This window comes from Paralichthys olivaceus, chromosome 2 (genome assembly GCF_024713975.1).
Source record: "Paralichthys olivaceus isolate ysfri-2021 chromosome 2, ASM2471397v2, whole genome shotgun sequence".
NCBI classification, from domain to species: Eukaryota; Metazoa; Chordata; class Actinopteri; order Pleuronectiformes; family Paralichthyidae; genus Paralichthys; species Paralichthys olivaceus.
Genome location: NC_091094.1, coordinates 7731914 through 7757986, shown reverse-complemented (window position 1 = coordinate 7757986; position 26073 = coordinate 7731914). Strand labels below are relative to the sequence as shown.

At 40.9% G+C, this 26073-nt stretch overlaps 1 protein-coding gene across 3 annotated transcripts in view; it reads left to right on the top strand.

Moving 5' to 3' along the window:
• Positions 1 to 25636, top strand: part of necab3 (N-terminal EF-hand calcium binding protein 3) — a 32088-nt gene extending 6452 nt beyond the window's left edge. Inside the window, exons 3-13 of one of the 3 annotated variants that reach the window (XM_069533955.1) lie at positions 9270 to 9378; positions 11124 to 11149; positions 12657 to 12754; positions 14646 to 14782; positions 16823 to 16941; positions 18519 to 18598; positions 21165 to 21218; positions 21446 to 21558; positions 21970 to 22047; positions 22798 to 22895; positions 25468 to 25636. In XM_069533955.1, coding sequence (XP_069390056.1) covers positions 9270 to 9378; positions 11124 to 11149; positions 12657 to 12754; positions 14646 to 14782; positions 16823 to 16941; positions 18519 to 18598; positions 21165 to 21218; positions 21446 to 21558; positions 21970 to 22047; positions 22798 to 22895; positions 25468 to 25496 — 941 coding nt within the window. In that variant the 3' untranslated portion in view covers positions 25497 to 25636. Of the gene's footprint in view, positions 1 to 9269; positions 9379 to 11123; positions 11150 to 12656; positions 12755 to 14645; positions 14783 to 16819; positions 16942 to 18518; positions 18599 to 21164; positions 21219 to 21445; positions 21559 to 21969; positions 22048 to 22797; positions 22896 to 25467 lie in introns of all 3 variants that reach the window. The other 2 variants (XM_069533950.1, XM_069533959.1) reach the window with 2 other exon arrangements.
• Positions 25637 to 26073: the final 437 nt, after the last annotated feature.

Genomic DNA, 26073 nt, shown 5'->3' with positions numbered 1-26073 from the left:
ATGAATGTCCCTTCGAGTGAAGCTCTCTTTGATGAAGTCGATGTTAAAATGAGGATTATGGCCATGACTCTGGGATTGTGTCTCACAGATCTGTCAGTGTCCACAAAGACAACTGGCTGCTGTATGGAAATGAATGTGAGTCATGTTAACAAAGGCTGAGGCGAGTTATGTTCTCTTGCAGTGTAGTTGTTCTATATTAACATTTTTTATTATACATTCAGCACCACAAAGTTTAGTCTGAGTTCACTACCTCTAATGTCTATAAGTACCCTTAAGTAGGTAAGTGTGAGGAATGGCTGTAGTGGACTGTAACCTTTTACTGTCTCAATGGAAACATTCAAAGTGCCTCTATATATTTTAAGTTATCACTGTGTTGTGCATATACATCCTCATGAAGTATAATTATATCTAAGTGCTCCTTTTGTAGAGTGCAGATCAAAGAGTCACGTTCAGACCTGGTGTGACTGTAACGTCCGTCCTGTGAGATCCGCTCTCAAGTGGTCAGCTCTACATTTCGTCTGTTCTGTGAATGTCTCCTGTGACCACTTATGATTGGATCTTACTTCCCCGCTCCGTATGCAAATAAACATGCACGTTGTTCTCGTTCACAAAGACGTTGTTTTAGCCAATTTACAGATGTGTCTGTTGTCGGCGTGTCTTTATGCATGAGAGTCTGAGAGCGAGAGAGAGTGAGAGCTGAGTCAGGAGCGAATCAATGGGCTGAATGCAGCATTAAATGTGGCACCAAAAAACGTGAGTGACTGCATCTCAAATGCATCCTCAATGTGTGTTGGGAGCTTAGTGATGTCCACTTGTGATCTGATCCGTGCAGTTTAATGTGTAAAGACCATTTGTCTCTAGAACCCATGGATACTCTAATACTGTTATATTCATTATTAGTATATGAGTTTATCATCATTCTTTGAGGTTAGATATATTATTGAGATGTAAAAAACCATCACTGTCATTGTTTTGTTTTACGGATTAAAAAAGTTGAAAAAAAATTATATTCTATCTACACATGTTAAAAATCCTTGCTGTGATAATAACCTCCTCTGTTCTGTGGTGACCGATGCCCCTGTGCACCAAGATATTTATATCTGTCTATATCTGAACAAGGTGCCAAAGCAAATCAGGGCAAGTGCACGTCACTGGCACTTTGATGCATTTACAAGAGCTGCAATCAACATGCGTCAAAACAGCAATTACTTTTCAGAAGCTCTTACCTTTAAAATGACAAGTCTGGTACAGGATGAATTGTTTTTCAGCTGAAAAACGTAATCAGTTATATTTGTATTATAATGAGCTGAGCTGAGATGAGTGTCATCGCTGTCGTGGAGAATGAGGAGAAAGGAGGAATGTTAGTAAAAGGAAAACTCATAGAAAATATACTGTGCTTCATCCACTATGATTCACTAATCAGTACCACGGGGATTTAACCTGGAAAACAGACCAATCAGTGAGCTCATGTTTATTCTCTCTGGCCTCGTCCTATTAAGACTATTGTCCATCTGTCCTCAGGCAGGACGGTCCAATCACAACCATTTGTTGTTTATCGATGGATATAGTGACTGACAGGTGACATTTTTTTGTTAATAATCAACAATAATCAATTGACTCAGTTTCCTTCTGCTCTACAGATGATTTCAGTGTCTTTCAGCTCATTGTTTTGGTTCACCCTCACAGCTGTTCTCAGAACTGTTTCCAGCTGCAGCAGACAGCTGAACAGCTTTACACCACCTGCTCAAAAACAAACGTGAGACAGAAAACCTAGCAACCAGCTATGAACACAGTCGACCATTTAGCAGTTAAAGAAATTGTGGAAACCACATTTAAAGAAAGTGAATTTTGGACCTATTGTCCACTTTTGTTTTGTTTGAAGGAACAGACTCCAAATGTATATGTTACTCCATGTGTGTTAAAGTGGGAACGTCGGCTCACTCCCAATACAGCTGGGACGCCCGCTACAGCTCAACTGGCAGTGTGGGGTGCTTTGCACATGCAGTTGCATAGGTTTGATTCCGATCTGCCTTTTTACAGCTTGTCTTCCCCGCTCTCGCTCTCCATTTCACGCTTACTTTATCAATGAAGGGGAAATGGCCACATATAAGATTGTAAATACTTTCAGTGTAATCAGCAATAAACTTTAACCAAAATTAAATAATCCTGAAACAACATTAATGTACACTGACAGAGTGATGAATCATTTTGTGGAAAAGCTCTGGAAAATGATGATAAAACTGAGCTTTGAGATAAGGTGGTTGGAAATAGAAAGGTTCATATTAATGTCCCTGAAGTTGCATATCCTGCTTTTAATGGTTTAAGACTCCAGTGTTGCATGAAGTCCTGAGAATAATTAGCCATCTTACATAACCACTGACAGGAACTAAATGATCAGGACGGTCACAGAGCAGCAGTTTTAATATAGGAAAGGACGTTTTTCTGGTGAATATTTGTCTTCGTGGTCCAGATTCTGATCACATCATATTTTCCATATGAAACACACTGTGAAAGTTGAAGAGGTCATTTCCTCTTCGTCTCCACAGCTTTTAATGAACCTTCATCTCTTTCTTCTTCTTCTCATCTAAACCAACATGGAAGAAAAGAGCAGTCAGCTTCAGACCATTAGTGAGTCTCAGAACAGAGAAGCAGTAGGCTGTGTGCTCTGAAGGCAGCATACAGGCATAAATTAGGATGTGGAAGCTGAAAGGAAGCTTATATCACAGACATCCTCACAGATGGTCTGGTGGAACACGTCCTATAAGACAGCACTGACACTAAGAATAACCAGCATTGGAAAACAGGATATACAGTATTTCATAGGAGTTTAGAGGACCCAACTCTAGTTGCTTTCGAAGCTGTGATGCATTTGTGGAAATTTATGAACCTCATAGGAGAGGCAGCAATGGGACAAACCTTTTGAGAGATAAGAGTGCGGCCTACTTTGTGCCCTACTTCTACGGGATTCCCTCACTTGTTCGTTTGCTTCTTGTTTACTCTGGTCCTCAGAGCACTTTGTGCAGACCCTGACTTTATTTCAGTGTAAAGTGGAAGAGGTCAGACACATGGTCTTTATCAGTGTGTGTGTGTGTGCGTGTGGATGAAATCATGCAGAACTGTCTTTGAGAACAGTTTTCTCACCTACGAATTCCTAAATTATTTTTTTCTGGCTCAGTGTTAAGGACCAATTTAGGCAAACAGCTTTTGCGGCAACCGACAGTGGGATTTATTTTCCACTTTCTGTTGCTGTATTTTTTTTGCTGAGTTAAACTGTGTAGATGTTAGTTCAGTTTAAGTTGGAGGTATTACACAGTCACATGCTGCCTTTGACCACAAGTTCTTGTCCCTCAGCTGATTCTGCATATTCACACACATTATCTGTTTATAGTTTTCAAAAGAAACAGCTGCAAGTTGTCATAGTTTTGTGTTGGTGTTGTAATATTCCTATTTCTTATAACTAAATCACACAGTTAAGAAAACAAAACATATTGTTAGCAGCCACCAGTGCTCAAACACTGAAATCTAAGCTGCTTTACAAACCCCTGCAGAATTGCTCTGTTGACCCTGTTTTTTTTAACTTACCTCTTGAAATTGTAAAAACATTTCTGGCATAAACTACTGAGGGGAAATTTACAAATGAAACTCAGCTGAAACAAATACTTCAGAGTTTATAAATTCATTAAATACAGTTCACTTTATGTACAAATCATAAAAAGCAGAGCATTTTTAAGTTGTCATTTCAGTGCAGCCTTGGAGAGTGTCTGTCACAAGCTTTATGGAGAAATGATTTAGAAAAATCAGTGACTCTAATTTAAAGTTAACTTGGAGAGTGTGATTCGTTTTAAAGAGCTCCTGCTTCCTTTAAAACCAGGTCAACAACACTTTCTTATGCAGAGTGTGATTCATTTGCTGCCCATGATTAAGTTATTCACCAGGAAGCTCATTGTTCTCTTCTCAGAAAATGTTCCAGATATTGCTGCATTAAAAAACATCATTACCTTCACAATAACTGGAGTAACCACGAGAGGAGCAGTGCCTCATCCGTCATGGACACAATACAGGCCTGGATGTGGAGGTTATGGATGTTTCTGGAATGGTTGATCTACTTAGAGAATGTAATGTTCCTTGTATGTCATTGAGCCATGCATGAATGATTAGTTCATCTAAAAGCTGTTTGTGTTGGGAATCTGTTCAACAACTTGATCCTGCAGCTGCTCTGAAAGGATATTAAAATGACGATGACATTTTAATGCAACAAAGTCTTAAAACACAAGATGGAGGGATGTGAAAGAAGAAGAGATTTCCAGGAAAAGGAAAGTACAGTTTGGGTGGAAACAAATTAATTTCAAAGAGATGGTATCTAATCGGTACATAGATTTACATACTCGCAAATGCATGACCAGGCATTTTTAGTAGAAAAGAGGCCTTTCCAATGCTGGTATCGTTATCAGACATCTCCACTGTCAATGATTCGTTTCAAATCTTCTTTAATACACCATGATGTTTATTTTGTACATTTTGGTTCCATTTAAAGTCAAATAGACGATAAAGCATGGTGGAATGGATACTGTGTGATTGACAGCTAGTACCATCCAATGGGTACAGGTCGCAGGTGTAAGTGGGTGCGCGGTGCCACAAAATGTCAAACCTGAGGCTTGAAAATGTCACTTCACAAACGAAAAATGGGGGATGTCACTTGGTCAGGAAATGCCAAAATGTTAAAGGAACTATCTCTGAGACAACAAATCAGTTCAGAAGAAAAGGACAGTGATAAACAACAGAGCTGTGTATCGCCCCATCACTTCAGGGCGACTCTTGACTGAACAATGATGTCCCAAGTGTTGCATCAGTATTCTCTCCATCCTCACATCCCTCAAATCATTGAAAGAGATGTGGGTGATAGAAGTGAGGATCATGAAATGGAAATGAGAACAGACTGAAAGACATAAATCTTAAAGATAACAAACAGATAATCCCAAACACCACCACCACCTCACTGTGCCTATTCATTTTCCTGATGCTTTTGATGCCATCTGTCATCACCATCCCTCAAGAACATAATGCAAGATTAAAGGCATGATCGCAGTTTGACATTTTATATGTGCAAAACAAATAAAAAACTTTTTTTTCACTAAATATAACACAGACCAGACCTCTTAGACAAGTTTGCAACATTGTGGGTTTGCAAGCATCAGATGTATTCTAAGAAAGAAAATCTCAAATAAATACAAATCAGTAATCTTTCAGTATTTAGTTACTTCTAAAAGTAACACAGGGCCAAAAGTGATTGTGGTGCTCGGGCTAAGAGCTAGAACCCGACTCCAAGTCCAGGCCAACCTGCCAACTTCAATTACTTCCACCATGAAATTCCATTACCTCTGCCCTGTCCATTTGTTTAATGGTTGCTTTGTTTGTAAGCAGGATTGAGCAAAAAATGAATAACAGATTTGCAAAAAACTTGGAAGGATGGGACATGGACCAGAAAGAACCTACATTTTGAACAAAGATGCAAAGATCATTTGTTTTTTTTAAACATTGCGAGGGTGAATAATTTGTGCAGCTTGATGAAAACGATCCGTCATATTTAGGGAATGGATATCTATGAAGGTGTGAAATCTGGTGCCGCTTGATTGAATTTAAGGGCTCTGTTGGGCCTTGGCGGAGGTATGCGCTCCACTGGGAGCCATTCTAGTTTGTCTTTATTGCATTCACTGCAGTTGAGCTGCTCCTCGACTGGGTTTACATTTTTTAAACAGATTTGTTTCAGTGGCTTCTATTTGAAAGTGGTGATAAATCAGAAATTCAGAGGTGGGGAGAAGCCTCAGTCACCCAACATACTTCTTTTCTCTTGATCATGAATCCAATAATAATTTTAGAGGTAAAACACATACAGGGTCAAGCTTGTATATTTCTCGTGGTCATCTTTAGACATTTAACCCAGAACCGTCAAAATGAAGACTGTCAGCTGTCATCATCAGTCCATCACGGATTGTCCCCTCAGAGAATAACTGCTGCCAAATATAGTTAGCTTTCCAGTTACATTCATTCAACACAACACCTAAGGTCTTCATCAAAAATAAAAGAATAACTTTATCAACTAAGCAGGTTTAGATTTTATTGGTAAACTATGGTAGACAATGATGACTGCAGTTTTCTGCACCATATAAAATGTGTACTAAAAAGCAATGGACTTCCCTTAAGAGTAGAATTCTGTTTCTCTCTTTTACTGGAACGGCTCAGCTTCTGGTCCAAGAAGCACATTATTTTTTTTCTTGAAACCAGAACTCAAAACATCACAAAGCAATGAATAGTGAATGACTGTTGATCCAAAGGATTTTTATGCTGCTCTGAATACAAATGGGCAATAGAGTATGTGGTGCAAAATGCTGATGAACTGCTGTGAGGTGCAGAGCAATGATAACAAAATGGATTTAGTTATTCAGACTATTTCTTTTTAAAGCTTAAAAGCTGATATGTTTGTTTATGTGGTGCAAAATGCTGATAAACTGCTGTGAGGTACAGGGGTATGATAACAAGACAGATTCATACACTATTTCTATTTAGATTCTTAAAGCAGAGTTGTTTGTTTCTGTGTTGGTACAGTTCTTCTTAGCCCCCCCCCCCATAAAAAAATAAATCACAAAAAAGGCCTTTTTATTGTTTTTAAGCGGAGGAGGAAAAAGCAGATAGAGAACAAGAGGAAGATTAAAAGACTGTTGAAAAAGTGGTGCGCATCAGGCAATGTCTCTGAACAGCATGCTACACATTCAGGTCGGAGGTAGCGACGGGCCGTGTCAAAGAGGCTCCAGCTGAACAGATGGTTGCCAAGTTCGCCCTTGAATTTTCAGCCGTGCCGAGTCAGCCAACTGGAACTCTGATGCATATAAAACTGCCTCCATTTTACCTTGTCATGTCGCAGAAAGGGTCATTAATCAGGCAGATTACTCAAAGGATTTAATAAGTTTAAAGCCATTGTGTACTCTTACTACTTCTTTATGGCTGCAGTAATGACATGGCTGGATGGCTTCTGTTTGTTGAATAGGACGTCTGAGCCTCAGCCTGTTTGAACAATCAACGAATATTTCTTATGCTCATTTGTCTGTGTGCTCATCTGTTTTATGAATTTGATCTGTCCTTCAGTCACATGAACTGACGGACGTACCAGAGTACCTGGAGTTTTCCTGGTTTCAACTGGGCAGACAAACTAAATGGTATTAAAATGGAGAACGGGCCAGTGTGATTATTGGTCCAGACAAAGGTGGGGCTGGCTGTTTTCATATCATTCGCGTTACCAAATAGTCAACTCCACCAAGGAAGTTATGATTTCACCCCTGTCTGTTTGTTGATTACTCAAACCCAACTCAACAGATTTCTACAAAACTTGGTGGAAGAATGTGAAATATGACGAAATGCAAAGGTAGGGCAGAAAAGAGACAAAATAGAAAACGCTTGAGACGGGTTTAAAATAATGCCTCTTTTCAGCTGCTACCATGAGACGACAATCAGTTGCAAATGCAGTTAACTGGTATTATTATGATACATTAAAATGATGGCTTACTGCTATTTGTCTGATTAAATTGGAGTTGAACCACAAGTCATATCACAGATCCATGATTCACACAGCACCAGGCTTGTTTGTGCAAGTTTTTGGTTTTGAAGATGTATTTTAATGGCTCATTTCATGATGCACTGTACTTGCATAACATTCTTAAGAATGCAGGAGTCAAGGTCTCTAAAGAACCAGACCCCCTGAGAAAAGCTTCTTCAGGGCAATCTTTCAGTTGGGATGGACTTTTATTTTGGTATTAAACCGTCTCTCTCTGGAAGTCTAACTGCTGACTGATCTGTGTGATCGGTGCCAGTAGACAGATTGATAGTTGGCCCACGCAGGAGCACTTCTTCACAGATGACAACCAGGCTGTTTTTCTTCGGCCATAGATTTTTCTGTGAATCTTCTTGCACAACAAGCTGTGCTTATCGTCTGAGCAGGAGAACTGATGGAACGAAGTTTCATTACACTAACGATGCAACAAAATTAACAAGATGGGGTCCTGAAAGGTAACAGTGGGAATATAGTGCCCAACCATCACCCACTAAATATATCAACAGGAAAGAATAACAGAAGTGGACCTAAACCAAAAGAAAGAAAGGGGAAATAAAAATGGGCACATGACAACCTCTTAAAATAAACAAAACCAACAACACAAACTCAGAGAAACAACTAAAGGTGTCGACCCTCGAACAGCAAAGAACCAACTGAACAAGGAAACCAGACCTCCTTATAAACCCTGCAGCCTCAGCTCACTACCACTAGCTGAGGTCCCAGGTGCATCCCATCGCTCCTGATGAGCTGGGGAACCTGTGAGCTGGATCCTCCATGTGATCTCGACCTCAATTACGTCGATAAGTCCCAGCTGCTACTGCTACAGAGCGCTGGTCGCCTGTTTATTAGTATTGAACATCTCGTGTCCAAATCACATCAAATTTGACACTGCACTTCCTTGGACCCTTAACAATACAAATAATACAAACTCCAAGTGTGAAGTTATTAATGCCGCGCTCCATTACACCTCAGAGCTCGGCACTCGGATTGACGTACCACCGGGTTGCACAGGAAGAATGTTAATGTTAGCCAGCTAACAATTGTTGGCAAAAACAGTTCCAAATAATGCAGTACACAACATTTCATGAATACTAACCTAATGACAGAAGTCTAATAAGCAGTCAAAACTACGGTACAAATAGGTTTATTGAGATTTCTGGAATGTGCCGGTGGTTTAAGTTAGTGTGGTGCTGTCGCTGTAGGTTGTCCCATCATTCCCTCTCATCATCACAGGAGGTGAAAACAAGTGTTTCTGTAGATTATCCAAGGACGGAGAAGAAGACATGTTCAGCTCAGTCCGCACGCCGTCCCCACAACTGAACAGACGACAAGATGCTGTTAGCCAGTTTATACATTTTTCATTAACCTATGTATCATGTGTTCAAACTGCACCAAATTTGACCCTGTATTTCCCTGGGACCATAACAATAACAATGAAGTTGATTACTAAGAGTCACGTATAGTCAGACAGAGATTTATTAGATAGATTCACTGTGGACCAGGTTTATTGATGAGTACTTTTTAACTTTTTCATTGCAGTACTGACACACATTGAATATTAAAACATGACTTGTGTTTAAGTGCCAGCCACCAGTGTGATATATAATATAGTTATTGTTGTTGTGGCTCTGTAATAAAGTAGACCAACTCTTCCTCTGTGTTTCAGATGATGGTAAACTGTCATTTGATGAGTTCAATACTTACTTTGCTGACGGGATCCTGACCACTGAAGAGCTGCAGGAGCTTTTCTTCTCCATCGATGGCCGACAAAACAAGTGAGTTGTTTTTATATTAAACTACTTCACACAATTGTCCAACCTGTGCTTTTTATACTCACAGAACAAAGAGACCGAAGTGCAAGTGTTTGGGGCTAAAAGCCACAGTTGATGTGTTTCTTTCAAGTCATCAGCTACAGACTAAACGCCTCACAGTTGGACAGAGGTCTTCAGTGAGAGTGAGCCCTGCAACCAAACTCAAGCAGGCTGGATTAATGGTTTTGGTCATAAAGAACCGTGAATGTGGAGTAAAAAACTCGCTCTTCTAAAATTGCATTCAAAGAAATCAGCCTCAGGGTGGCTGAGGTGAAATCACTGGTCTGCAGAGAATGATTAACTCACCGCAGCCGCACAGTAAAAAGAAAACTTCTCCCATGTCCTGGTTTATAAAACGGTTTTATTGTTTTTCGAAAGCCAATTGTCTTTATTGTCTTTGGCAGATTTGCAACCTTTTTCCTCTGCACACTTCTTCACAGTAAACCAACACAGGGTGGCTGAGCAAGACTCTGTAACTTGGCTCTCAGACTGTGTGTATCAGCTCAGATAATATCATGAATTTACTGTGACTGGTGGACTATGAACCATAGCCTCACAAGAGTGGACCATCACAAACACACTGTGAGATGGACCTTACTTTTTAAATTGAATTTGATATTTTAAAGTTAAATCCAATTAGAGGGAGTTCAGTGTGTTGTTATCAGCCTGGACTGTCACTCGTGTGACACACCAGACCTCTCTGTCCACATCTCATGTCATATTTACTTTGGTCTGGTTACAGTCGGCATGGAGGGGCAGTGGTCAACACTGTTGCCTGCGTCCTGATGGATAAGTGGTATAAAAAATGTATTTTCTGAATAACAATACTGTTAATTGCACGATATCAGCTGGGAGAGAAAAGCATTTAAGACTAGAATGGTTCTTAGTAGATTACATACAACTGCCAAGGTCCAACTGGACCCTTACGAAACTGCATTTGAATTCACTAAGTCCAGATTTCCATTTAGATCTTTATCAAATTGCACAGAATCATTCATATCAGTCCCCTAAACATTACAAACAACCTGTTTTTTTCATCAGGATCCATGAATTATTCTTCTATAAATCACGGGAAATGTTGAAAAGAAAATCTTGGATTCTTCTCCCTGATCTGGATCCGAAACAAAAATGTAACGGCTTCTTCTCTGACCCATACCGTATCAGTCCACCAAGTTCTGGCGGTTGTTTTTGCGGAATCTTGCTTAAAAAATAACAAACGGACAGGGTTGAAAACATAACCTCCATGTCAGAGGTAGCTACTCTCCAGTCACATGTTTTCTCTTTTACAGTGAAGGGAAAGGAATCATCTCTTTGGTTGTTGCTCTGCTAACCTGCAATAGAAATGTGTCACAGCAGCTAAATAAAAGATGTGCAGTTTATTGTTGCCCACGTATTCTCTGTGAGCTTTGTACTAAACACAAGCCATTAACCAGCTTCACTTAGGATCTGTGCCCGACAGTCAACATTACCTGTTAATGTCATTAACACAACAGAGGAAGTGAAGTTCACACTGTATTACATCACTGTGATACTGAACACAATTGATTTGTATGGTTTTAACACAGGTATCCTATTTATTTTATGATACTTTAATACATTCGGGATGCAACAGCACAGTCTCTCAATAAAAAATTAAAAGCAGCACAATTGAATTTCTTTAATTAAGCTCATCAATATTTTTCTCATTTCTCTTGTTCTCTGCCCTGCAGTAATCTGGACACTGACAAGCTATCAGGTTGGTGGGAGAGTGTTTGGTCTGATTTAACGTTTCACAGCACATTTGTTTCTGTAAAAATATTCAGTGCATGTATGTTGACTCTTCTGTGTTCACTGATATGTTCTAAGTGGATAATGTTAAGGCAACAATTCACTATTCACAAAATGCACGTGTTTACTTTCTTGCTGAGCGTTAGATAAGGACATTTATGTCACTCGGGAATCTTTAAAAATTAAAGTTACAGCCAGTAGAGGGTTCTTAACTTAGATGGGAAACTCTTAGTCTTTGTTTTTAGAATTGATGAAACAAACGGAAAGATTTAGAGGTGATGGTAAAGGTGTTTCCCTTTGGTTACCTTTGTTACCTTTGCCAAGCAGTCCTCATTTTGGTGCTAAGCTAAGCCAACAGCTGCTGTAGAGACTTTAGATTTCCCAACTATTCTCTTATACGTGCAATATATATGCAGGGGTGGATCCAGGGGTTGGGCCAGGTGGGCACTAACCTCAGCTGAAATCTAATTTTGTCACTTTCAAACAATTAACATGACAATTATACAAAATACAAAAGTATTTTTATTTTTTGACGTAAACAATGTGCTTGAACAAGCAACAATTATATATATATATATGTTTTGTGTGGCTTTACTCAAAGCTGAAGAGCTAACAGTTTATTAAAAAAAAACTTTTGGTGGCCTTCATGACCCGAGATTCAGAAAAACCCAAGATCCTGGATATATAAACCTGCACCGCCATCATCCACCTGCAACACTGATTCTGTAAATATGGAGAGAAAACTGGCACATGTCTAGTGACCCATATATTTTTTATCATCTTAAAAATGCGTGTGTGTGTGTGTGTGTGTGTGTGTGTGTGTGTGTGTGTGTGTGTGTGAGGTGACCTGAATAAAGTGAAGAGAAATAGGGCAGGGACCTGTAAATACCAGTCATATACCCAGAATAAAACCTCTGCATAATTCATTGAATTGGAGCGACATCGTTTCCATCGGACATCAAGAAAAGTTGACTCTGCCGTTGACACAACGTTCCGCTTCTTTCACATTTAGTTTTCAGTCGCTGCATCGTGTTCTGTTCACTGAGTGTTACAGTGACATGCTGTGAAAATTATTGTAAGTTAGAAGAAGTACAAGTTGTCGCTGATCCATAAGATATAATTTGATCACGTTGTTGCCTGTAAGTCATTTCATTAAGATTGAAATTCTCTGCATCACAGCCTGTTACAGTGAATTATTAAAGAATTTAACTAAATCGTTATTCATTTTTTCAAATTTTGTAAAAACTGCTTGACTGTAAAAGTTAGTGTTTAAATCCTACCAACTTGACTTGCTTAGGAAACTAACTGGGATATTTTTACCCATTTCTCAGATATTGCCTTTGCCATGGTCTTAATTGGAATCTGTCATGGCAACATATAAAAGTTTGTCTCCCTCTCTCAGGAGTCAGAATAAACTTTTAATTGTTATGACTTTGCAACGACACTGACGTCTTGTTTTCTTTATTTACTATTAGATTATTTCTCTCAGCACCTGGGGGAGTATCTCAACGTCCTCTCGGCTCTGGAGACTCTGAATGTTGCCATTTTAAAGGCGATGGATAAAACCAAAGAGGTAAGAGAAATTATAACAACATCAACTTTGGTCTACTTTTGTCATGAATCACTTGTTTTATGTAAATCTATGGCCTTATTTCAAAAACTCATGAAGACAAGTATTTCAAGTGCTCACTGCTTGTTGACTCATTTGTCTGTTCAGTAAATATTGTTTTGCACAAAGACCAGAACAGGTTGAAACTGCTCTTAATCAAAAGTTTCCAAAATCTATAAAGCTCTTGATCATATTTTGTCGATGCAGGCGAGCTGTTTCTCCATCTGCAGTGTTGATGCTAAGCTAACAAGTTGCTTTATCATACAGGTATGACAGTAGGGATTGCCCCAGTGGGGAAGTTTGCATGTCCCCCCCCTGTGTCTGCATGGGTTCTCTTTAGATACAGTCCAAAGACCTCCATCCATTCATCCTTCCTTGCATCCATCCATCCGCCCATACATTCATTTACTTCTTTTTTTTTTGATGGAGGTGTCTGGCTCAGCAGGATGTTCCAGACATTCCTCTCCTCAGCTTTCCAGCTCCTCCTGGAGGATGCTGAGGGGTTCCAAGGCCTGATGGGATATGAAGTCCCACCAGCGAGTTCTGAGTCTCTTCTAGTCGGGTCCGCCCAGTTAACCTCCTATAATGACCAAACCACCTCAACTGGCCCCTTTCAACTTGAATGAGCAGCAGTGCTACTCTTCCTCATGATGTTTGAATTCCTCACCCTAATTCTAAGGCGGAGCAGCCACTCGATGTACAAAACTCATTTCACTGCTTATATTCGTTGTCTCGCTTTTTCAGTCGCCCAGAGCTCCTGATCAAAGCTGAGGGTTGGAACGTAGATTGACCGTTAAATCCAAAGCTTTGTTTTGCAGCTCAGCTTCCTCTGAATCACAATAGTATGATACAACACCGGCATTACTGCTGATGACACGGCGCCCTGCCTGTCCACTACTCGACTGTCTTCCCCTCACTTGTGAACAAGACCCTGAGATGCTTAAACTCCTTCACCTGGGGCAGCAACCCCCTCCCCAACCTGGAGAGAACACCTTTTCCCAGCAGAAAGCATTGGCCCTTACTTGGATGTGCTGATTCTTCTCCCAACAGCTTCACACTCGGCTGCAAACCAGCCCAGCGTGCACTGGATGTCACGGTCTGACGAAGCCAACAGAGCCACATTGTCTGCAAAAAGCAGAAATGCAATTCTGAGGTTGAGCACAGTTGACAATTTAAAACTTTCAATCATGTATTTTGCAGGAAACAAAATCCTCAAAATGCCTCAGGACTTTTTGAGATAACAACGTTGAATTTAAATGGAAGAAAATTCAGCGGTGATAGTTTCTAATGAAAACAGGAGCGATGTGTCCTGAATAATTATGCATCGCTCCTAATTAGATCACCTTGCTCCTCGCTCTGTTCTGGCACTTGAAAGCTGTCAGAGCCTGGAAATCCACGGAGGCTTGTGCAGTTGCTAGTTAGCAGATGTGGTCTGTCACAGTGTGATTTGGACTGCTAATCCCATGATGCATTTTCAGCAGAGGTTACCCATCAGTGTAGATTTTGACAAACTGCAGTGTTTCTTCATCGGTGCATTGTGTGAATTCGACTCCTCTGAGATTGTGTCTGTGTTTGGGGACTCGAGCAGCAATTATGGCTCCTATTAAAGATCCTTCACCTTGGAATTTGGATATGCACTAATGAATTATGTACATGTATTCGTCCAGAGAATTAATTAGGTTGGTTTTATTCTGGCTGCCACATCACAAGGTACCTGGATCTTTGTTTTGGTTACATTATGGAATGATCTCTCCTTCTGTCTCTGTTTTATCTCTGACATGCTTTTACTTTGCTGTTGCTTCTATTTGAGCTTTGACCTCTGCCTTCTTTGTTTCTCTCTCTCCCTCTCCCTCAGGAGTACCAGGGCTCCAGTGTGTTGGGTCAGTTCGTCACCAGGTTCATGCTCAGAGAGACGTCCAGTCAGCTGCTGTCTCTACAGAGGTCACTGCAGTGTGCTATGGAGGCTGTGGAGGAACAGAGCAGCCCTGCACCGTCAGTACTGCAATATGACACCATGTGCCGACTGCTGGGCACTTTCTACACAACAACACACTATATTCTATTCTCGCTGCTCGGGCATGGCCCTGCAGGCTGACGGCTCTTTGTTGTAATCATTTCTCTGCACATATATGCGGCTCACACATGTACAGGTAGAGCTAAAGCATGAATGCATGTGATTATTCTTGCAGTGCTGTTAAGGTGCATTCACACGAAACATGAAGCAAAACTTTTCATACAAAGTCAAATCAAAGACACAAATTTCACTGAGTGGAACATTTGCGTTACATCATGATGCGAAAGCCAATCAGTGTTGAGCATGAACTGGAAAAGAGGCTATCCACCATTTTACTTACTCTCCTGCCTGAGGTTTATCGAGGCTTCCTGAGTTGTATGAGCACATTTTGCAGGTTTGAGCAACTGAACTGCTCCATGAGGCTTCCCATTGTTTTGCTCGAGGACTTGTTGCACTTCACATGTTGCACAGGCTGAAAATTGGAGGCAGAAACCAATTAACCTCAACGAGCAGTGTTTCATGAAATCAGCTTTTGGAAGAGCTCATGCTGACGTCTGCTGAGGACTGACTACTCGCTCATTTTAAAATGTCCCTTTTGGCCAAATTCATGGATAGCTTTGTCAGACCACTGTCAGCAAAGGTATTGAATATAGTGCACTACATATAATTCCACCAATAACAACAATCCATCAAGCATTTAATAAGTAGGAATCTATCTCTATCAACTTTCAAATAACCAGGCTACTCTCCACACTGTTCCTGGCTAAAGCCTGTTCATTGCCATGACTTGCAGCGGGATCGTCTGTTGCTCAGCAGCGCTCTTCTCTCTCTCCTCTGGGTGCCACACTGGCATTATTGAAAATAATGGAGCGATTATAGTCAAGGTGAATTATTAAGAGGGGAATGGGGGAGGAGGAGGAGGAGCAGAAGGGGCAAGGATGAGAAGAGTGTCACTGAAACAGAGAACGAGTGACTCACAGAGAGAGAAAGATGAATACAAAAAAAAGTACACAAATGACAGAATGGTGCAGGAAGTGAAGAGATGCTGGATTAAGGAGAGAATGGGCTTTCGAAGGGTCTAAATGAGGAGGTTTTTGGCTTCAAACAAGTGTAGAGTCTGGGAAGAGAAAGACGCAGAATGAAAGAGTTTGGATGGGCAGAATGAGATTCATTTTGAGTTGGCAAGAAACAGCTATTTCTCTCTACTGTGCTTCCCTGCAGTGGATTTATGGCTGTTGCAGTGGCCTTTGGGTTCCAGGCTGTTCTCAGCATGAGAACCTCCCAGCAATGCACTCCCTCTGTGCTGTCAGCATGAAGCTGCACACACACACACACACACACGCATATACACAGGTATACACACGTAATAGCGTGCACACACAGAGACACAACAAAAGGAGGGAGAAGCGCTCACTAACAAGAACAAACAAATGTGCACAAGCCTTAAGAGACACACACACACACAAACACACACAGTGAGTGTGTCTCAAGTGTCACACAGAGCACTTGATGTCCTGCCTCTGAACAAACACTTTTCCATCTATGACAGAGCTGTGTGTGTGTGTGTGTGTGTGTGTGAATAGTTGATTGTGTAAGTAACCTGGGTTGATAATCACTGCTGTGTATCTGCCTCCTCCCTGTTTTCACCTCTATTCTGGACACTTGCTGTTTATCCCTGGTTCTTGTGTCTATGCACCATTGACTGTCTCTCTCTCTCTCTCTCTTGCATCAGATATTAATCTATCTCAGTTTCTAGAATCTTGAATCAAGTATTAATGAATCCTTCCTGATATCACTCCGACTTTCTCTCCATCTTCACCCTGCACCTTCCTTCCCATGTCCTCTCTCATCCGTCCTCGGTTTATTCCATACCCTCCTTCTTCATTCCCCCTGTGACTACCCCCATCTGCCATATCTTCAATTTCTGTTTGATTTCTTTTCCCCTCACGTCTCTGACAGTTGCTGTTTTTCTCTCCAATGTTTGTCTCCCTGGGTCTGCACCGCTGTCACGGCAGAAGAGAGGTAAAGGCACCAGACCTGACAGCAGTGCAGAGGAATGGCAGGCGATGTGGTCGGCGGGTCCATAATAATCTGTGCATGTCCCCATCAGATCCCTGCTCTGGCATCTTGACCACAGGTAAGACAAGTATCAAATTATATTCAAACCTTTTCAACGGACTGACCAACAAATCCATCTAGCAGTTATTCCTAGAACTTCATTATGTTGTATGGTAAAAGGGGGAAAAAAACAAAAACAAACAACAGCCATAGGCAATATGAAGGAGAAAGTCTGCTACAGATCTGCACAGTTCGAGCAAATTATGGACAAGTTCTTGAAAGTGTTCCAAAACAACTATAAACGTTAAGCCAATTATAAACATACCTCTGGGCTGCTGTGGCTCAGGGGGTAAAGCGGGTTGTCCACTCACCACAAGGTCAGCCGTTTGATCCTTGGCTCCTACTTTCTGCATCCCGAAGAGTCCTTGGGCAAGACATGGAACCTTAGATCCCTTTGCGTGCCCCTGATGGCCGTTGAGAATGATGTGTGATAGAAAAGCGAGGCAGCTGTATGAACGGGTGAATGGGACTTGTAGAGTAAAACGCTTCGACTGTTATAAACCAGAATAACGTTGTTTTTCTGCAGTTGCCCTAAATCAAGTCAAAATACATCTGCATTTGATTTGAGAACCTCTGCAGTTCAAAGCAGGCGCACACCAGTTGGTGAAAAGGATTGTGGGACTAGAGGTCTAATTCTTGAATTTGAAAATGTTCAAGTTTATTTTTATTATTGTTTTGATTCTCAGGCAGTCGGGGAACTTGTCATGTTTGTGTAGAGCAGCAGTTCTGGAGAAATCTTGTGGAAGCCATGAATGCTGCTGCTGCTGTGTCACTTTTACTTGATGGTGATTGATGTCACACAGTGAAATTATAAATCTGTATTAATCAATAAATGTCTGAAGTGTGTTTATGTGGCTGCATTCAGGGAGAAGGACTTTTAATTACATGCAGACTTGTGTCTATCATTTTTAATCAATATTACTGACATTATTATCATTAGATTAGTTTTACATTTTCACCAAAGGGACGAGATGTTCATCTAATCAGACATTTAGGGAATCATGTTCAGTGATGTGTATATTTACAGCAGACAGGAGAGTTCCCTGAGGGCTTTATACATCTACAAACATCTAATTGATATTTATTTTCCTCTTCACTTGTATTGATAGACTGAACATATTGATGATATTGAGTCCGTGATGAAGGAACGATCCTTGTGTCGCCAAAGACCTTAAAAGATTCTACTGTATGAAGAGTTTAATGTCCTTTTATGAACATGATAAACAATCATAACCTGGTTTTCATTACACAGTAACACAGTAAGAGCATAACTCTATATTTCCACATATAGAGCATCTTCCCTCTTGCATTGTTCACACAAATATATTTTGTTTACTCTTTCCACAAGGCAGCATTTTCACATGGTATAAAATCAATCTCTCTGTCTTCCTTGCCCTTGTCAGCTGATGGAGTCTGTCTCTATGACTGAATGAGGTTTCCTGACATCGATCAGACTCTATATCATATATCATTACTTGGAAATGTATGTGTCTGTATGAAATCACGTCTGCATCCACACAAATCAAGTTGGAATTAGTAAGTGGGTGACACATTTGTGTTTAGTCATCCCAGTGGTGTCGTGTTGTGTTTTCTCAGGTGTGAACATGGAAGATGGAGAGAACTGGTGCTCTCAAGTCAACAGGCTGCAGCAGCTTCTGGACAAACTGGACTGTCAGGTACTTTACTTTGTGTATTGTTGTGGTATAAGCAGATATATTTCTGCAAGAGACAATAACAAATTTCATTTTTATTATTCATGAAAATCAATGTGAGCGGAGCACTGGGTATCACGCATAGATGAACTGAATACAAAACCTTCCTTGAACACAAATACGTATTTAGCAGTCATCACATACAACATGTAGATTTCATTGCCCTGGTCTGGCGTCTCTCATGATCGTGTCTGGAACAGAGTGTCAGCTCAGTGCTTGACTGGTTTCTGTCATATTATGGAAAGGAACAGAACTATCCTGTATTTTCAGTGATGCTAAATGTCACTATTATTTCACATTTGTACTCAGCTTTGCACCAATGGAAATTTAGAAATCTGACACAAAGAGGGACTCTGCAGGTCACAGTCACCGCTGTGCCTCTCAGTCTGTTTCCTGTGATCCATTCTCACTGCCATGATCTCCACACCTCACTCACACTCACCTGCCACGTCCTCCGTCTCATTCTCGCCCCCTTTTCTTTTCTTTAATAACTTCTGTTTTTCCCGTGTTGTGAGGTTCCTTCCTCTCTCGCCTCTTTTCACTCTCCCTCAAAACATTTTTTCAAACCACTCAGAGTGGAATATCAAAGCAATTCGTAGCCTGCAGGATGTTTCGGAGTGCAATATCCATCCCCCCACCTCACGCACACACACACACACCACATACCTGTCCATCTTGCTGCCTTCCTTTGTGCTGTCTCATTCAACAGAATTAGTTTTCATCCACAAAGGTTATGTCCACTGTACACACACACACACACACACACACACACACACACACACACACATACATTTGACCAAATACCCACTCTGTGTTATTACATTTTCTGTATTTCAATTTTCATAACATCATATCTTCATAGGTTACTTGCATCCTCAGGATACGGTTTCAGAAAAATAAATAGTGGATTATATGTTTTCTACTTGTCCTTCTTTAAAAGTACAGTTTGAATCTCTGCTGTGCTCTGTGACTAATTTCCTCTCGTCTTTCTGTTCGTCTGCTTTCAAACACAATAACCTTTTTGAATGAATGGATGTAACCTTTATTTCCTGGTAGGGAATTTAAATCAAGCTAAATCAAATATCATATACCAACAGACCAAGAGAAAAGAACAAGACTATAATCCTCATTCCTGATCCAGTTTTTGTTTGTTTCACTAATTAAGTCCATTATGTAGAGGATTTCTGCCTGAATCCTCAGGTGCAGATAACTGTGCAAATGTGTTCAAGTCTTTAGCTCATTTAGTTTCTGTGTCGATTGGCTCCTTAACCAGACATTTTAATTTATAATGCAAATTAAATTCCTCCAACCTCGACTATACAGATTCACTTGATTCAACCATAGACTGCATATAAAGGTAGACGACACGTCAGCACCCTATAAGTGAAGCCAAAAGCGTCTCGATCAACACCTGGTGGCTGGTTACAGTATAGGTCATAAAACGTGCCTCCTCTATGTTAGTGGATGGGACATGGGCCAAACAAAAAGTCAAAGTACATGTCAAATACATTTTTCTCAAAGATGGTTTCACATATGTTCAAGTGTGGATTTACCTGGTGAGTTTGGTTTTAAAAAGTTATTGACGCTTTTAAAACTGAGTGAAATGTCATGAACGACAGCTGAGACTGACTCGTGCACAGATGGCAGCACCTGTATCCCAGATGTTTCAACTTCATTTCTGAATAAGGGGAGGAATTTGATGATCCATGGTCCCAACACATGGATACAACCCAATGCTTTCCAATGGCTTTGTTGTCATATTAACATTTCTAAACAGGCATTAAAGGCTGTAGAATGGTTGAGAATAAAACCAAAAAGCACTGATCAGTGTCTCATATAGTAAAAGAAAAGTTTTGTCTGTGAGTTTTTTCTACCCATCCATTTTTACCTCCTTGAAACATGGACATTTTTATAACGCATCACCTGACTCCTTCCTTTGCTCCGTCATAATTCCTGCTGCTGCTGCTGTGAATTGTCTGACAATAAATAACTGTTGGTTGTTATAAGCTGCCTGAGGAGGACAGTCATGTAAAACACAACAGTCACAACATTAAATCTGGCGGCTGTTTTTTTTTTTATTGTTGTAGCAGATAATGTTAATCTGTGGCCTCTGTTGTAAGAGCTCCTTCTGAACAATCAGTAAAACGTCCACTTTTATAGTTTAAAGATAAAAAATAAACAGATCTACCACAACATTAAAACTTGCAACTGGTTTAAAGGTTCAGTGTATAAGATTTCTATTGGCAGAAATCATCTAAATTATACGAATTGCTGTTTTTCTTCACCCTAGAATGGGCCCTTTATATTTAACTACTTTATATTAACAGGGAATGGGTCTGCTCCACTGAGGCCACCATGTTTTTTACAGTAGCCTATAGGTTTTTAGTTTTTTTAGGGAAGGGTGAGGGGTATTCATCTGCAAAATGAAACTTCCCCACTAGATGTCACTAAATTCTACACACTGAACCTTTAAATCACTGCATGTATCTGCAAACTTCAGTTTCAATGTTTGTTACCTTTTTTCTTCTAGAGTCCCAAGTTGGAGCCACTGAAAGAGGACACGCTGGCCAGCACATACAAGTCTGTAAGTCACCACTGAGCAGGAATCGCCTGCTTATTCACCTGATGAATGATTTTTGATTCATTAGAGTTAAAACATTTTACCACACACACTCAAACGAACACACACACACACACAAATGTACCGAATAGAAACCTGTTCTTCCTCTGGACAGGCTATCGTCTCTTCTCACCCTCCTCTCTCTCTCCTTCTCTCTCTCTCTCTCTCTTCTCCTGTCTTGCTGCCGACAGAACATCCTTCTGGTTCACAGGCAAATGTCTGTGACTGACGGAGATCAGGACAACTTCCAGAAAGTTGTGAAAAGCTACATGGATGCAACCTCAGCTCACTCTGACAACCTGCAGTGAGTGTCTTGATTTGCTTTCAGGCAGAGAGGCTGTATAACTTTGGCTCCGCTGCTGAGAAAACTTCATCAGCACTGAAGGGTTTGAATTGTCAGACTCGATGTAAAACAAAAATACATTTAATGAGGAGTTACCCTCCTCATTTGTCATCAGTCGTCCTGTGACTGGAGGCCGATTGGCTGTTGATGAAGTTAGAACAGTAATGTCAGTTTACAACTTTTTTTAAAATGACTTGTTGCTTCATTTCAATGCTCTGTTTCTGTCACTCGTAGTTCTAAAACACATCTGTCTATCTCTTTAAAGAGTCAAACCTGTTTCATTTCTCTTCGCTGAGATCAAACTCTCTCACTCTCTCTCTTGCTCTTGCTCTTTTTGACCCACTCTACTTTCCGTCTCCGTCCTGCTGTCAGTGTGTCCGTTCAGAAGCTCCCGGGAAAGACATGTTACATAATGTATGAGTTCTGGCAAGACCGCATCTCCTGGATGAGGTCAGTATGGTGCCTGTGTGTGTGTGTGTGTGTGTGTGTGTGTGTGTGTGTGTGTGTGTGTGTGTGTGTGTGTGTGTGTGTGTGTGTGTATGTGTCAGATGTTGGCATTGACTGTTTGGCACTCTAAACTTCTTGATAGAAATGTTCCCCACCAGTAAAGATGAGCAGATGGCCCATCTCTTAGATCACACACACACACACACACACACACACGTTTGCACAGCTATCTTTATCAATCATTGGCATAATGCATTCCCCAGCCTTACCCTAATCCTAACCATCCAAACTAAATGCCTAACCCTTAACCTAACCCTTGACCTTACCTAAACCTAATTGTAACCCTAACACCAAGTCTTGACCCCCAAACAGTCCATTAAAGGGGGTTCGCAAAGTGAGGACCGGCCAAAATGTCCTCACTTTGAGAAAAATGCCCTCACTACGTAGGTTAATGTCTAACGTCTAACACATCAATGAATATATTCATCTACCATTTGTAATATTTTGCACAGAATGTCTAAAAATGTGTCATGAACAAGCTCTTTGCTTAGTGACGAGCTCATTGCACAACTCTTAGACGGAATATAGATTTAACTGCCTCCAATTAAATAAACATCTTCAAACCCAAAGACATTTTAAAATGTAGATTGTCTACTGCAACAAAATATACCATAGATATTTGATACAGTTAAAGCGCCAATTAGTTTCCTCAAACTTTTCTTTTTCTCTTTGCACTTTCTATTGTCTCTGCAGCTACCTGCAGTCCAACAGCAGTAAGGATTTCCAGCGCTGCATCATCGACATGTTAGAGGACGCTGAAGTTGTGTCCACTATGTTGCTCCCAGGTTTGTGTATGTGTGTCATTCATGTAGTCATTATGTGTATCGTTCATGTGCATTAAATAGCGACAACAGTTTTCTTGAAAACATGCATCTGCAGACCCTCAGTGTGAGATCAACTCATCTAAGATGCGACCAAAGCTCCACAACGGTGCGAGTAATTTTTTACTGTTTTATGCAGTTTCACATGTTATGTTGTACGTTGAATCAATGACGACATTATGAGTCCAGTTTCGGTCACGAAGCTCCTACACATTAGGCCTAAAACTCATGCGTGTGGAGTGGGTGTCTTGGCTCGCTGTCTGCTCTCTTGCTCATTGCCTCTGAGATCTGACATTTTTTCTGCCGCTGTCAGAGTCGTTTGTGATCACACGTTGCCAGGTCACACAAACAGAACCGTGCTTCTCCTCCGTGTCAACAGCGATTCCTCGTCTTTTGAAGAATATCTGAAGAAAAGCCCGGGTAGGCAGCAGAGTCAGATATAGATGTAACCGTCCATGTCGGGGATCCACACATTGCGTGGCTCTGAAACTGCCTAATGACATGTTATCCAACCTGTCAGCGGTCATAATGATCCGTGCTCTAAAAGTGTATCAGTAATCTACCAATTATCCACAGTAGCCATGGTGACAACTTTAAATGAGTGTACTGTAACTACACAATTGTAACTCACAGGTCCCCATGTGAGCAGTGGAGTCTGGTGGTTTGTGTGTTGGGATTTAATGGAAAGGGCTGGAGCATGAATATCTTTGGGGTCATTCTCTGTTTACAGACAAAAAGGAGCCACACAAGAAAATCTCTGGTCACTTGCACATTATTTGAGCCCCTCTCTCCCATGAGGTACAACAATAGAACAGGGGGTGAAATGAGAGACTTAGAAAATTCAGTATGGACTCCTCTGTTCTTTTCTGTTCATATATAATCATCTATATATCTTTATTCAATCACTGCTGTTATATTTGTTCATGTAAAAAACCCACAGAGTCGACAGGGGGCAGCACTGTTGTTTAAATGTCCGAGCTGTCCCGAGCAAATAAAAACTATTCGACCGAAGCTTTTAATTGGACTGATGGAATTTCACAAAATATAAAACCACAGAGATGGATCCAAACTGAGAAAAGTTCTTCTGTGTCACATTAAACTGTTAACTGCCTCATGATGCTTAGGGCACTAAAACCTCCCATCGGTGGAAGAATCAGTGTCTGCAGATGTCTGGGCCTCCAGACATTTACTCTCTCTAGTTTGGTTATTGAGCCTGAAGGTGGAAATGTGTTTAAAACAGACATTTACTGTGCAAGTGCAAAGAGGAGACAGGAGCCGTATTCTTGGCAACGTGACATCTGACGCACGTAACTCATCTTCTCGTCATCGGGTCGTTGACTCCTCAGCAGGGAGGGTGGTGTGAATCACTGCCACTCAACCCTGGCAACCAATGTGAACTCCCTATCTCATTCTTGATGTTTGATTAGTTTGTTAAAAGCCTGATTCAGAATAATGTAGCGTTAATTATTATTTATGCCTCTTTGTGTTCGTTCGCCGTGTGGGCTTTAAGAGTCGTGATTGTTGCCAGGTTACTGTAGGTAGTTGTTGAGTTTTGCGTCTGTGACTCACATGTACACTTTGTTTGCTGATGGTTTCAAATAAACATAGGAATCAGATGTGGGTCCAGGTATAAACAGGCAGCACTGGAACAAATTGGAAAACAGAGACTCAAAGTCGCCCATCATTAGGTGAAAACAGGTTTGTTTGGTCACAAGTCATCCGGCTGCATGCTGTGTTTATATGAGCAGTATTCTCAGTAAAATATTTGTTAATTTACTCCGTTAATAACAGCTCCTCTGTTTGTATTGAGACGCTGCCTTGTTTTTTAACTCGGCTGCTGAGGATAGAGGTGAAGCCACGCCGCTCTGATATAGGGAGGAAGAGGAAGGCTGGTTTATGAGGTGCACGTCAGAAGCACAGGAAGGAGTTGACTCCGGAATCAATAATGGAAAAACAAATAAAACTGCATTCTGCTGCTCCCACCTGCGGCTCTTTCTGTCTGTGCCACTGACTGTCACAGGACACTGCCCTCGTGTTCTTTTCCTCTTTTGCCCGGGAGGAGCTAAGCACCAACACATGTTTAACAGACACAGCTATCCTGCCCAACTGTGTTTGATTTACAATCTCTAGGAAAAGATGTGGAACAATAGAACAGGTGCATTCTCACACACGCACGCACACACACACACACACACACACACACACCTATTCTGACCTAACCATAGTGAATAGTTGCCTTAATCTAACATTCACCCTTACCTTTACCTAAAACTAAACCCTCACCTGAAAACACGTCTTCATCTCACACTTATGTGTTTCCTGATTTCTCTTGCAGTTACGTTGTTTTAATTGCTGCCATCCCCAAATGGCATAATTTCCTGACATATTTCTAATCTGGTTGATGAGTAGCTGATTATTTGGTGCCTTATAAAATATGAATGATTTTTAAATGCACCTTAAGGAGTCATACATTCGTCATACAGCGGATCAGCGTGAGGTGACCTAACTTTGTCTGTGTGTGTGTGTGTGTGTGTTTCCACAGCTTCCTGGTGGATCATGACTAACAACTGAATCCAGAATGTCACATCCACTGCCTACACTGTCACATGGACAAAGACGTACAGGCGCTGTGACCCACCCACCCACACACACACACGCACAACATGCACGCACACAGTAGAATTCAAAAGACATCCATGTGTTTGAAAGCAACAGGAGACGGAGAAAATGGTGTCACCCAGCTTCCTCCAGCAGCATCTCTTATTATTCCTCTGCTCATTATTGTGCCGCTTGTATCAAAAAGGGGATCCACCCTATAAGAAATCTAAAGACTTCAAAGTGAACCATTCTCTGCAATGCAAAAGACATTTTTTTAATTTATTTATTTTTTTACCCATAACCCTCACTTGTGCTACGTCCTCACGACTCCCGTGTATGCCTGATACTATTCCAGCGGAGAACAACCAAAAACACTAGCACAGGCTGTTAGAGCGAACACACGGGAATTAACATCACGAGTCTTGTTACATTAAGTGTTTGGGGATTGGGATGAGTTGTTTACAGACGAATGTTATTAATGGGGTGAAAGAAGCAGAGGTTTTGAAGGGTTACTGCGGCCTGATCATGCATGCTGATAACAAGAGCTTTC